Below are 12,038 nucleotides of genomic sequence, written 5' to 3' on the forward strand. Positions count from 1 at the left end.
TTGAATTTTATTTTGACAAATTTTTAGAAAAAATTATCATTAATTTATTCACAAAAGACATTATAGTTACCGTTAATCACTAACTACAGTGAAAATGCTAGATTTTAATATATTTTTTAATTTAATCTTAATCAACTAATTGCTTGTTTCTTAATCCTCGATACAGACATGAGATATTACGTATTCTTGTATTACCTACTTTACAAATTGACCAGTCTGCCACTTGCAGGAGTTGCAGAGCAAAGAAGCAAATGACAAAAAGTAGCATAACATCAACGACAAAGACCCGCGCTCTTCCGGTCCGTTTCATCGAAGCAATAACCAGCCTCTGTCCTTTCAACGACACTAATGTAAGAGTCAAATTTATGGTACTTCACAAATGAAGCAATCCTTTCAGCATAGCCTGTTAATCTTCTATGAAACAGTTCAAGCGGAAGAAGGTTGCTTAGAGATATCTCATAAAGTCGATAAATTGAAACTATAAAGGCATGCCATTACATTTCCGCTGAATAATAATACAATACGAAAGGTGGTCCAGCACCCGGGGGTAATAAACATATGATCCACGGATCGCATACATGGAACACAAATTTCTCTCTATAGCTCATACGTAGCTTTTCCTTCACTTTACTTTTACACAATTCACAGTGACAGGCAGTGCTGCCTTAGCTACTCTCTCCCTCTCTCTTTCTTAGCTGTGTGTAAGTGTAGGGTTTTGTATACCTTTCTCTTCTTCTTTGAGGGTTTTCTTTTCTTTATATTTGTCGGTAGGATAATAATATCAATTGTGTTTTTGTCTTGCATTCTCTTCTCTTTATTCAGTACTTGTTTCCTTTCGTGTTTTGAATTCCATTTTTGTTCAAGAAAATCTGATCAATATGTCATTTCATGGTTTTAATGATCCATGCATGTTAAATGTTGAAATGGTAAGATAATTTTTTATTTTTTTACATGTTCTAGTTTGTTATATATAGGTTAAAGAGTGTTTGATGGTTCTTTCTCTTGTTTTTCTGCTGCAATTCATTCTGATTTCAAGTGATTTGAAGTATTAGCAGTTATGAGTGAAGTCATGGACCATAAAACATGGCTGTGGAGGAAGAAATCTGCCGACAAGATTGTTGTTGCAACTGATCATAAAGTTGACCATTCATCAAACGAAGAAGAGGTAAATTTCAGCAATTCTGGGAGCTTCAATTTTGTATATTAATGCAATCTATAATTAGATAATGCAATTTATGGTTCTCCAATCCCACAATATATGTTCTTTGTGATCAGAAATCGGAACACTAGAACACTCAATTATTCTTGGGAAAGCTCCATAATTGTTCCTCAATGGACACTAAGAACATCAGCTTCTTTCTTGTAAAAGATTCTAATTGGCTTTGCATGTCATGCACTGATTTAGAGGGGTCAGCCTTTACTGATCACTGTATTTATTCTTGGTTGATAACTGCAGTGACTCTGATAATTACAACTTCTTGCAATGTTATATTGAAGTTCAACATGAAATAAGCTAGTTTTGATGCTTGAACCACAATTAATCCAGATTGGTATACCAAAGCCTGTTACGAAAGTCGGTTTAAGACAATGAAGATGCCACCCTGCCTAGGTGGTAATGCTTCTCCTTGAATGATAGTGGAAACCTGAGTTCAAAATCCATCATTTTTCTAGCTTAGAAAAAACTTGACATTTCCCTGATTTACCAAATGGCTAACAAGAAAAAAAGTTGAAACAATGTGTTAAAATGCACTTTCGGAACCAAAACTCAAATATTTACGGTCTCTGAAGCTTGAAGCAATGTCTTCCAGGTGATGGTCAACGGCAAATCGCTATTTTTATTAGTTCACCGATTTCCTTTTCAGATGGGGGTGGGATAGAAGAAGAACCATAGAGGGGAGAGTTGCTCACTTTCTTTGAGGAGAGAGTTACCTGCTTACTAACTTCAGATCTAAATTCTGCAATACTAAAAACCATGATTTGCTTCAACCTATAAAGCTTGTCAATGAAGAGATTCGCTCCTCCACTGGGACTCTTTTGAGTTATGCTAGAACTAACAACCTTTTGTGTTATGATTATGCCTTAGTTTAGCCATCTATTGAGAGCAATCAAGCTAGTTGTCTCTAGGTTTAGTGTGTAAAAATGTGTGCAAGGAAACACTAAAACTGGTCAAAGAAGAGAGAGAGTCAAATCAGTTTGGCACGTCCTTGATTGCTGGAAGTTTTACTAATAAATTCGCGTATACATTTAGAATTGATTTTTATTTTGGATGATTACTAAAAAACTTGGATGTTCCAGATACAGACACTATTGGCTGATAAGGCTGAATTGGAGAATCACCTGAAAATTTTGAGTGACAAGCTTTCATCAGCCCTGTCTGAGTGTAATGCCAAAGATGATCTTGCAAAGAAACAAGCCAAGCTTGCAAAGGAAGCCATGACAGGTAAATTACTAAATATTGTTCCGTTTCAGTACTTAAGTGGTAGGGTTCTTTTGCCAATCTATCAATTCACATTGTCAAATGTCTTCTGTAATCTTGTGTACTCTATGATTATTGATTTTTAATAGACCAGGCGAAGGCAGAAGCAAAAGCAGTGTCTCTAAAGCGAGAATTAGATGAAGCCTTACAGCAAAGAGCGGCTGGAGAACAAAGATCGACTCATCTGGAAGCTGCCCTCAAGGAGTGTATGCAGCAGCTATGTTTTGTTCGAGAAGATCAGGAGCAAAGGATTCATGATGCTGTCATGAAGACATCCAATGAATTTGAAAAGTCCCAGATGATTTTGGAAGAGAAGCTGGAAGAGACCAGTAAAACACTTGCCAAAATTGGTCTTGAGAATACTCATCTAAGCAAGGCTTTCTTAGCAAAGGAAAAGTTGATCGAAGATTTAAGTAAGCAAAAGGCTCAGGTGGAGGCAGATTTTAATGCCCTGATGAGTAGGTTAGAGTCCACGGAAAAAGATAGTGCTTCTCTCAAATACGAAGTCCGAGTGCTAGAAAAGGAGCTTGAGATCCGAAATAAGGAGACAGAATTTAATCGGAGAACAGTAGATGTATCACACAAACAACACTTAGAGAGTGTGAAAAGAATTGCGAAGTTGGAAGAAGAATGTCAGAGGCTTCGTGTCCTGGTCCGCAAGCGGTTGCCCGGCCCTGCTGCCTTGGCTAAAATGAGAAGTGAAGTAGAAATCCTAGAAAGAGATTCAGTTGAAATGAGTAGGAGAAGGTTAAATGGTCGTCCTATGGGTTTAGTGGTTGACTCAGCTGTTGAAAACTCTGCTGATTCTCCCAGAAAAAGGATCAACTTTCTGACTGAGCAGTTATGTGTAGTGGAAGAAGAAAACAAGACTCTCAAGGAAGCCTTTAATAAAAAAGCAAATGAACTCCAGTTTTCAAGAGCCATGTACGCTCGCACAGCTTCCAAATTATCACAGGTTGAGTCGCATCTTGATGAATTGTCAAAAGGACAGACAACCTTGGACAGAACAAGGAGCGTGGTTATGCCACATGAGCTGTCTCTGGCCTCAACGTCTGAGATTGGCAGTGATAGTAAGGTTAGCTCTGCTGAATCTTGGGCTTCTGCTTTGATTTCAGAATTGGAGCACTTCAAACAGGGAAAGCAAAGGGGGTCGCCAACAAACAGAACTATAGGAGCTTCAGACATATCCATGATGGATGACTTTGCTGAAATGGAAAAACTTGTAATAGTCTCAGTAGCTGAACAGTTCGAAGGTCCTCGTGTTTCTTCTGACAATGTTAACGAAATAGGTCGGGAGATCATTCCAGTATCAGAGTCTGGATCTGCTGTATCAAACCAGGTAATCAATTCCAGAGATAAAGCTTCTGGTTGGCTACATGATATTCTGAAAGTCGTGTTGGAGCAAAATCGGGTCACACTAAGAAAGCCTGATGAAATACTGGAGGATGTTAGAATAGCTCTGGCAAATATAAATCATGCAAGCCCTGCAGAATATGATGATACAAGGCAAAGCTCAACACATTCTGATGGATTAAATTCCTTTCATGTTGGTGGATATACCTCATGGAAACCTATATATTTGGTGACTGATTCACCTGGTAGAATTACTGAAGCTGATGCCTTGTCGACAGATAAGTGCAGTCAGCCAGATCTCAGCAAATCACTCTGCAAGATTATTGAGCTTATTGAAGGGATCACTTTATCCTTTGCTGATTATGGAAACTCAGAGACCTTGACCAGAAAGGATGGGAGTTTTTTGCCTTATGAGAACACAGAAACACCTTCAGGCTACATGGTCCGTGTTTTGCAGTGGAAAACTTCTGAACTAATTGCTGTATTACAGCAATTTGCTCATGCGTGTTATGATCTGTTGGATGGAAAATCCGATTTGAACATGTTTGCCCAAGAATTATGTTCTGCTTTGGACTGGACTATGAACCACTGCTTTTCCATTCAAGATAAGAAACATTTTGACTGGGATGAATCACGGAGTGGGTGCAAAGCAGAGTTTGTTGCTTCAAATGGACATCACAGCTACTTTGAGAAGGATGAATGTCATCAATCTACAATTATAGACGAGAATAAAAAGTTAAGAGAGGATTTGATTAATATTGACTCTGAAAAGAGGGACTTGGAAGCCAGGGTCCAGTCAGCTACTAATAACAGTGAGTCCTTGATGAATCAACTCAAGGAATCTGAGAAAATCATTGGAGGCCTGCAAACAGATTTAGAAGCTTTGAGAGATTTGAAGGCAAGGTTTGAGAACCAAAATGAAAATCATAAGCTGATGAAAGAAGATGTTGACACACAGCTTACAGTGGCCAGAGCTGAATTGAATGAGGCTCACCAGAAGTTATCTTCCATGGAAATGGAACTGGAGAACAAAAGGAGTTGCTGTGAAGAATTGGAAGCTACATCTCTTGAACTGCAGCTCCAACTTAAAAGGTAGTGGATTTAATTTTTATATGATTTATCTCTTTTGAAGATAAAGTAACCCCACAACATCAGATAAAATCGACATAATACATGAAAGATAGAATATCGCATGCATTTTAGGATGCCATACTCTTCATGACCCAAAATGCTGTCTAACTTTGAATTTTCTCCCTCAAACAAATTATTGAGAGATCTCATCTGTCTGATGTGCTATTTTCAGTATGACGAAAAAGGAAGTCCCTAACTCTGAACTCCATCAGGAAGAGAGCCAACTCCGGCCTGTAAGTTGGTATCATGCCACCTTGAACATACAAATTATTTTCATTTGCCTTTATATTAACTTCTTTTTGTGATTTATAGAATCATGTAGAGGATAGGAGAACTGCTAGTTGGTATAAAGAATGGCATTTCCTTACGAATTGCACTTGAACTCTTTGAACAAAATATATACTCTCTACGTAGTTCGAGTAAAGCCAATTTGCATATGGGATCAGTTGATTGCTCTTTAACCTTTTCTTCTCTGGGAAAAAATGAGATACTTCATCTGAAAATTAACTTCAGCTCATTCTCTTGGGCTTGGTTGAAGTTTCGTGTTTAACCATGGAGATTAAGAGCTGCTAAGTCGTCGGGATTTACATTGAAGTGTCATTGCCTAGCGTCTTGGCTTACATTGTTTGACATCTGCGAGCTGATACTTCACGCAAAGCTGCTCAAGATACCCTTCTTAAAACCCTACTTTTCCACAACCACCTGATCCTTTGTTATCAGTGAAAATAACATGATTTTCCGGTGAATATGCAGTGCATTTTATGCATCCAAAAGCCAGAACAATCATTGATTCCAATTACGTGTTATCCTCTATTCTTTCTTGTATTATCAGAGTTTTCATGTTTGTCACCTTTAAATTGCCTAAATTACATGTGAATGTATCTCATTGTTGAACCAAGAACTTCCTGAATCTTGCAGGGTAGGGAGATAACGGCTGCTTCAGAAAAGTTGGCTGAGTGCCAAGAGACAATTCTAAACCTGGGGAAGCAGTTAAAGGCACTGGCTTCCCCAAGCGAAGCAGCCCTGTTTGACAAGGTCATCTCTACATCCACCGGCACAAATACCACCGCAGTCACCACGTCCACAAGCAAAGCCTTGACTTCACCCAAGAACAAGAGGTCCTCTTTGCTAGATCAGATGCTAAAAGAGGACAGTGCTGAAGTGAAGGACACTAAATCAATCAATCGCAAAGAAAGCGATAACAATTCCAGTCCCACCGTCATTTCCACTAAGGTGATCGAACCTCTTGAAAAGATCCCCGTTTTAAATGGAATCAAACACCAGGATGACGACGTTGCAATTAATTATTTGGCCGTTGTGCCTAGCAAGAAAAGTGGAGGTGCAAATTTGTGGAGAAAGCTGCTATGGAGAAAGAAGAAGTCAAACATCAAGATACCATCCTTTCCATTTGCCCCGTAACTGGCTGCACAGTCCCCGATCCATATAGAATAAAAATTGGTTGCACAGGTAATCCACGGTGGTAGCTCTCAAGTTTGCTGCATACTAGGGATCGAATACATTAAGGTCTGCCTCCTGTTATTTTGCGAGCTCTTTTTTGCATCTTCGTGTGTATTCCTTCTGTACATATAACTGGCTGTCCCCAGGCGAGGTTTTGCACTTCGGGACAATGCTTTCTAATTTCTGAGGGGATCATTGCTTGGGACAAAGCTTAAATTAATCAAGTCTGTCTTTCCAAAACACAATAATCCTAAGCTTTTTCTCATTAATAAATTAAATTTGTATATAAAATGCAGCCAGTAAGAAAAATGGCTTAGCAATACAACTCTCACAATACGGAAAAGAAGAAACAGATGCAAAACAAAATACTAGAATTACCAGACAGGCAATCTGCAAAAGCCAGATAATAAGGACACCAGCATCTCAAAAACGGAAGCGGATGCACTGCACATGAAACCAGCAAAAAAAAAAACACAAGGCAAGTTGAAGATAGCAAGAGCACCACAATCCGAACTGAGAGAGATCTGATGACAAAATAGCACAAGAGGCAGAGACTGATCGAGTAGTTTAAAGACATTACAGGCATATTAAACTGGACTTGTAAGATTCTGAAATTGGCAGCAGCAAACCCCACCACAACAAAGAATGACAAGATACCACGAGAGGCAGAATCTGATCAAGTAGTTCGAGAATGTTCCAGGCATATTAAACTGGACCTGCAAGAATCTGAAATTGGCAACAGCAAACCCCACCACAAAAAAGGATTTGGGCAACAATCCAGGACTCAAATGGTACACACAACCAAACTGAGAAAACCACTAGACATCAAAATGCAGAAACACCTTGTAGAACTAGTACAAGACAGCAAAATAAAAAAAAACATCAGCCACAACATCGCAACAGTAGCAATCAGATCATCAAGCCACAATAATCATAATCCTAAACTGCTAAATCCCTTCTATTCAAACAAAGAAAATAAATTTCGCTCTAATAACCCAAATAGCTCTAATTTAAACCTAAATTCATCACCCAACAAAATTGATTAAAAATAACACTAAGTTTAACTGTATTTGATTCCTTGAAACCACAAGAAATCTCTGGTTAAAGGCACTGGAAATGTGTTGCCAGAAATTGTAGTAGTCAATCTCTCACACGGGTAACAAAAGGTTTCGGAGATTCTCGTTTTGAAAAAAATGCTGAGGTTGTAATAGAGTAGATGAGACTGCTATTGTTTTTTTTTTTTTTTTTTGTTAGGGTTTTAAATTTGAGAATTTGAATCCCCATATTTGAGTGAGGGATTATACTGGTGATGTTATAGAGAGGGAGACCGTGGTGTGGGGAAGAGTGAGTTTTTTTAAAGAAGGTGGTGGTTGTTTTAACATTGGGGACTAACGTGTTAAGTTTATGAAAAGTTGAATGATGTCTAGATAAAACAGATGGGTTAAGGACTGGTTTGTGGGGCCAATAACAAATTGGGGATTGATTTGTAGTTATCCCTAATTGGATAGAAGCCTAAATCCTGATGCAGGCTTGAATTTGGAGGTCATTTGTATGCTCAAGCTTGAAAGAGTCACCACAGATTATCCATCAGTATAGCAAACAGTATATATGAAGTTTTAAATTGTTTCAAAATTTAATTTGCTGTCATGCTGTGTATTTAAAACTGAAAATGGAATTTCAAAATCCAAATTGACTCAGCATAAACATGTTGGATTGATTATATCTACCAACCTAGACACTCAATCTCTATATTGGATAAATCTTGCAACATCGTGAAGTCCAGCCTGTTTATAGCACTCAGCTATCTGTTCCGCAGCTTCATCCCAAGTCCCTTCAACAGAAGCTAAGTCCAACAAAAATGCAGCTTCATCCAATGCAATCTGCAAGTTTGAAAGACAAGGATCAACATACACGCTGGCTATGAATTTGCTTCATAGTGAAGTCCAGCATTTACAGATACATTATAAAACAGAAGGAAACCTGTGATGGTTCTTTTCCCTTGTTAAGGTCTTCTTGCCTTCCTTCTTCAGTCATTTTTTCTTTAATATACTCAATTTGCTCATCCTCCCATTGCGCTATCTGAGCAACATCCTGGATAGGACTCCAACCTCAACAATATAAATTCAAGAAAGGAAGAGAAAACACAACACAGTACAATAATGGTAAAGAGAAATTATCTGAGCAGCCCATGCCTGGTATCTGCAACCCAGAGTCCACCATGGTGATTTTAAAGCTCCCCTGGCAGCATCTTTAGCTTCTAACTTACGTCCAATCCTGTAGAAAGTATAAGAGGCTTCTTATGATATGAAAAAGGAAATAAATGACAAACTGAAAATTCAGAACTTTTTTTTTTTTTTGGAGATAGCAATAGAAGAAAATCATACGAACTTCAGCATAACCTCTGCATTGAATGCAAAAGGCCTTGCAAATCCTGGAAAATGCTTTTTCTTTGTATAGAACTCCACAGTCACTAAAGCGGAAACCTTTACAACCATGCATATGCAAACAGTTAGCCACCCAGACTCGCAAGCAAATCCATGTTGCTTGCAAATAGTAACAAAAGTCAGGCTAGTCTTACATGATCTCCTTTCTGCAAATGGAGCATCACTTTGCGCTCTAAGACATCTGGAAACAAACCTACCTGAAAATAAACCTTTTAACAATTAAAATTCAATTAAGAGTATGAAGATCACTTTGAGGATTCCAAAGTGTCCACCGCTAGGAATTCAAATTTGTTTAGCTCCATCGAATCAAAGAAAGAAAAAAGTTTTTATGGCTAATTACAGTATAATTTGTACCTTTTTTGAGAGATATACATCTAGGTCTAAAATCTGAGACTTAGCATAGTCACCCTTTTTATAAAGATTATCTCCAGCATCAGCTGCAGCATGAAATAGATCAGCATTGCCTTCTGAAGAAATATCAGCATCTTCCTCAACCAGGATTCGATTAATATATTGATCTACCTGTACCATGACAAAAATTATGTTGTTAGTGAAATGTCTTTACACATGGAAGGTCCGACTACTGGTTATATCCATTGGCAGCAGCATGCATACTCAACTTACAGTCTTTGCCAAAAGCCAAACTCCATGTTTACGAACCTCAACCACTGGCATTTCCATCCTGGACACATCAGACAACAATGACAGCAGGGAAAGAAAACCAACAACAAACAAAGACCATGAATAATTTGAGACTCTTACCCAGATGGTGCTGTTGGCCATCTCAGCAGCGCAATCACAGCATCTATTCACACAAATAAATCACATGTATCATGCTAAAAATTAGTTGCTTCTCAAATCTTAAAAATAGTAAGTCCCTACAACTTGCATTCATCGATACCTGAACTGTTTCTAGCCAGTGGAATGGCAAGAGGGAACAACCCTTTCTTGGCTCTAGGAGAAACAATAGATTCACCTGTTACCAAGGATTTAATGCAACACGATTTAAGGGGAGGTTGTTTAGATCACAAGGAAACTGAACAAAATAAAGGATGCTATTATTACACAAACATAATACATCATTATAGCCTCGTCAACCAGCTTTGTTAGTCACCACGAGGTATTTGTTCACATATTTTCGGGAAGGAAGGTCTTTTTTTCACATCACAATATATACAATTAATTTGAAAATATGAGTTGATGGCTCTATGGATGATAAATCTCCAAATGGCATCTGATATTGCGCACTTCACTTTACAGCAGAAGTTCAGCAACCTCAAAAAAGAAACATTTACTGCAAAAATAAGACTTTATAGACTAGAAATGCACCTCTTGTCACTTAAGTTAATAAGCACCAAAGAAAACATAAACCAAGTAGCATTCATTATCCTAGCCAATCCTTAGCAAGACTCAAAAAGAAAAACCCAAAAACAAACCAAGAGTTACAAGCCAAATAAAGCAAATAACCTGATAAAAAAAATGATAAATCCATTAATTTAAAAAAATTCAAAGAATGTTAAAGTTCTGTTCTTCAAGAGTTGAATAGTGAGTAAGTTTTGTTCTTGACAATATCTACCTTTTGTCTTTAACATCGTCAACAAATGAGACAAATGCTTAGGAGGCTGAGTTGCAGCCACTTCTTTGATAAAACCGATATGGTCTGTAAATTTTCATCAACATCACATTGTTAAAAACAAAGAAACAAAGGCAACGACAAAATTGTATAAATAATGGTATCTACCAGGAAATGAAGAACAAGAAAAAGTGCGTAGCGTAGTGTGTCTGCGGAGGCTGAGAAGGAATGAGGTGGCGCGTGGAGCTGCATAAAACACTCCTCCGCCGACTTTCATGCCTCTAATCGTGAACTACGGTGGTGTTTGCTCCCTGCCACTGCTGTTGCCCTTGGATACAAATGAGGAGAAGTCGGGACCGGAAGATGGTTTGGGGCTAAAGCCCAGATATTTGAGGCCCAGACCTGTTGTTTAGTGGCAGCTAAGGAAGACAATGGTTACCTAGCGTTGAATTTGGGATCAAGAGATATTCTACTATGAACTTGAACTTGCACAGTAGAATTTCACAGCTCTGGGAAGAGGGTATTGTTGTTTTTTTTTAATTAGTTTATTAAGTAAAACTCTATACCCTGTGAGATCTCTACTGTATGACAATATCTAATAATCATTGGTACCAAGGGCAACAGCAGAATCGATGATTATTAGATATTTGAATAAATTTTTTTAATTTATATTTATAAATTTTATTATGTTTTTTTTAAAAAAAAAACAATTACGGTGTGCTATGAAGTATAGGTCAAATTAAATTTTTATTTGTCTTTGAATTGTTTTTTGGCTCTCATTTTTTTTAGAATTGTTCTGTAATTAATTTTTTTTATAATTTTATTTTTTAATATTTAATTTATTGAAGATTCAGCTCCATACAATCTTATCATTATATATTTTTATTAAATATTGGTTTTGTAATTATCTTTAAATTTTTTTCCTATGAATTTGTTCTAGTCTTATGATCCAAGCAATAAATTTTGCATGCCTTTTTTAATATAATTGTTTTTAGAATTATTTTATTTGTGTTTGATTTTTCAAAATATTATTCCAATTCATTTATTATTACTATTTGGTTTTATACAAATGAAGTTTATTTTTCAAAATAAAAAAATTTATTTTTAAATAATATTGCTGATGTGTTCGGCCTTGAGTAATTTTTTTTTAAGCATGGTTTTATTCAATCAATTTCATTTGTGTTTATTATTTAGGTCATGGTTTTTTTAGAATGTGAATTTATCTTTCATTAATTTAAGTAAATAAGTTTAGTGAATATAATCAAGTGAATATCTTATATGATTGAATATTTTAATCTACATTTATTTTTTAATTTTTTTAATTTTTCTTTTGGTTATTGTTAATGATTTTTTTTATTTTTTTATATATATTGTTATCGATTTATTTAACTATTGCATAGACTTTTTAATTTATATTTTAAACTTTTTTATGTTATAAAATATATTGAAACAGCTTGCATGTGTAATATTTAAAAAAAAATACGCGAGTTAAATGACTAGTCCATACTTAATCTGAATCAAAAATTACTATTCATACCTAATGGGTATGGGTGTTTGATACTCAAATTCAATCGTGTTTGGGGTATTTATGAGGTCTCCATAA

At 36.6% G+C, this 12,038-nt stretch overlaps 2 protein-coding genes across 8 annotated transcripts; one reads left to right on the forward strand and one right to left on the reverse strand.

Moving 5' to 3' along the window:
• Nucleotides 1–218: 218 nt before the first annotated feature.
• Nucleotides 219–6,666, forward strand: LOC133673352 (filament-like plant protein 7). 7 transcript variants are annotated; one of them, XM_062094092.1, is made up of 6 exons: nucleotides 219–350; nucleotides 1,047–1,165; nucleotides 2,296–2,440; nucleotides 2,566–4,921; nucleotides 5,133–5,193; nucleotides 5,879–6,666. In XM_062094092.1, exons 2-6 carry the CDS (start codon nucleotides 1,058–1,060, stop codon nucleotides 6,377–6,379), a joined length of 3,171 nt encoding a protein of 1,056 aa, XP_061950076.1. In that variant the 5' UTR covers nucleotides 219–350; nucleotides 1,047–1,057; the 3' UTR covers nucleotides 6,380–6,666. The 7 variants fall into 7 exon arrangements, with proteins under 7 accessions (XP_061950076.1, XP_061950074.1, XP_061950077.1 ...); XM_062094090.1 differs by lacking the exon at nucleotides 219–350 and adding an exon at nucleotides 365–926 and having other exon boundaries at nucleotides 1,056–1,165; XM_062094093.1 differs by lacking the exon at nucleotides 219–350 and adding an exon at nucleotides 365–701.
• Nucleotides 6,667–8,011: 1,345 nt separating this feature from the next.
• On the reverse strand, nucleotides 8,012–11,006 carry LOC133673353 (protein IN CHLOROPLAST ATPASE BIOGENESIS, chloroplastic-like). The gene is made up of 11 exons (XM_062094096.1): nucleotides 10,604–11,006; nucleotides 10,439–10,522; nucleotides 9,764–9,838; nucleotides 9,625–9,667; nucleotides 9,487–9,544; nucleotides 9,217–9,384; nucleotides 8,997–9,059; nucleotides 8,807–8,901; nucleotides 8,611–8,692; nucleotides 8,399–8,509; nucleotides 8,012–8,298 (listed from the first exon to the last, which is right to left on the reverse strand). Exons 1-11 carry the CDS (start codon nucleotides 10,710–10,712, stop codon nucleotides 8,158–8,160), a joined length of 1,029 nt encoding a protein of 342 aa, XP_061950080.1. The 5' UTR covers nucleotides 10,713–11,006; the 3' UTR covers nucleotides 8,012–8,157.
• Between the last annotated feature and the right edge of the window lie 1,032 nt (nucleotides 11,007–12,038).

The sequence above is a fragment of the Populus nigra genome, chromosome 14, assembly GCF_951802175.1.
Source record: "Populus nigra chromosome 14, ddPopNigr1.1, whole genome shotgun sequence".
NCBI lineage: Eukaryota > Viridiplantae > Streptophyta > Magnoliopsida > Malpighiales > Salicaceae > Populus > Populus nigra.

Coding starts and splice junctions, on each gene's coding strand:
- LOC133673352 (XM_062094092.1), top strand. CDS start 1,058: ATGAGTGAAGTCATGGACCATAAAACATGGCTGTGGAGGAAGAAATCT. Junction 4,922..5,132: donor CTGCAGCTCCAACTTAAAAG/GTAGTGGATTTA, acceptor TGCTATTTTCAG/TATGACGAAAAAGGAAGTCC. Junction 5,194..5,878: donor AAGAGAGCCAACTCCGGCCT/GTAAGTTGGTAT, acceptor TGAATCTTGCAG/GGTAGGGAGATAACGGCTGC.
- LOC133673353 (XM_062094096.1), bottom strand. CDS start 10,712: ATGAAAGTCGGCGGAGGAGTGTTTTATGCAGCTCCACGCGCCACCTCA. Junction 9,668..9,763: donor ACTGGCTAGAAACAGTTCAG/GTATCGATGAAT, acceptor TTGTGTGAATAG/ATGCTGTGATTGCGCTGCTG. Junction 9,545..9,624: donor TGGCCAACAGCACCATCTGG/GTAAGAGTCTCA, acceptor TGATGTGTCCAG/GATGGAAATGCCAGTGGTTG.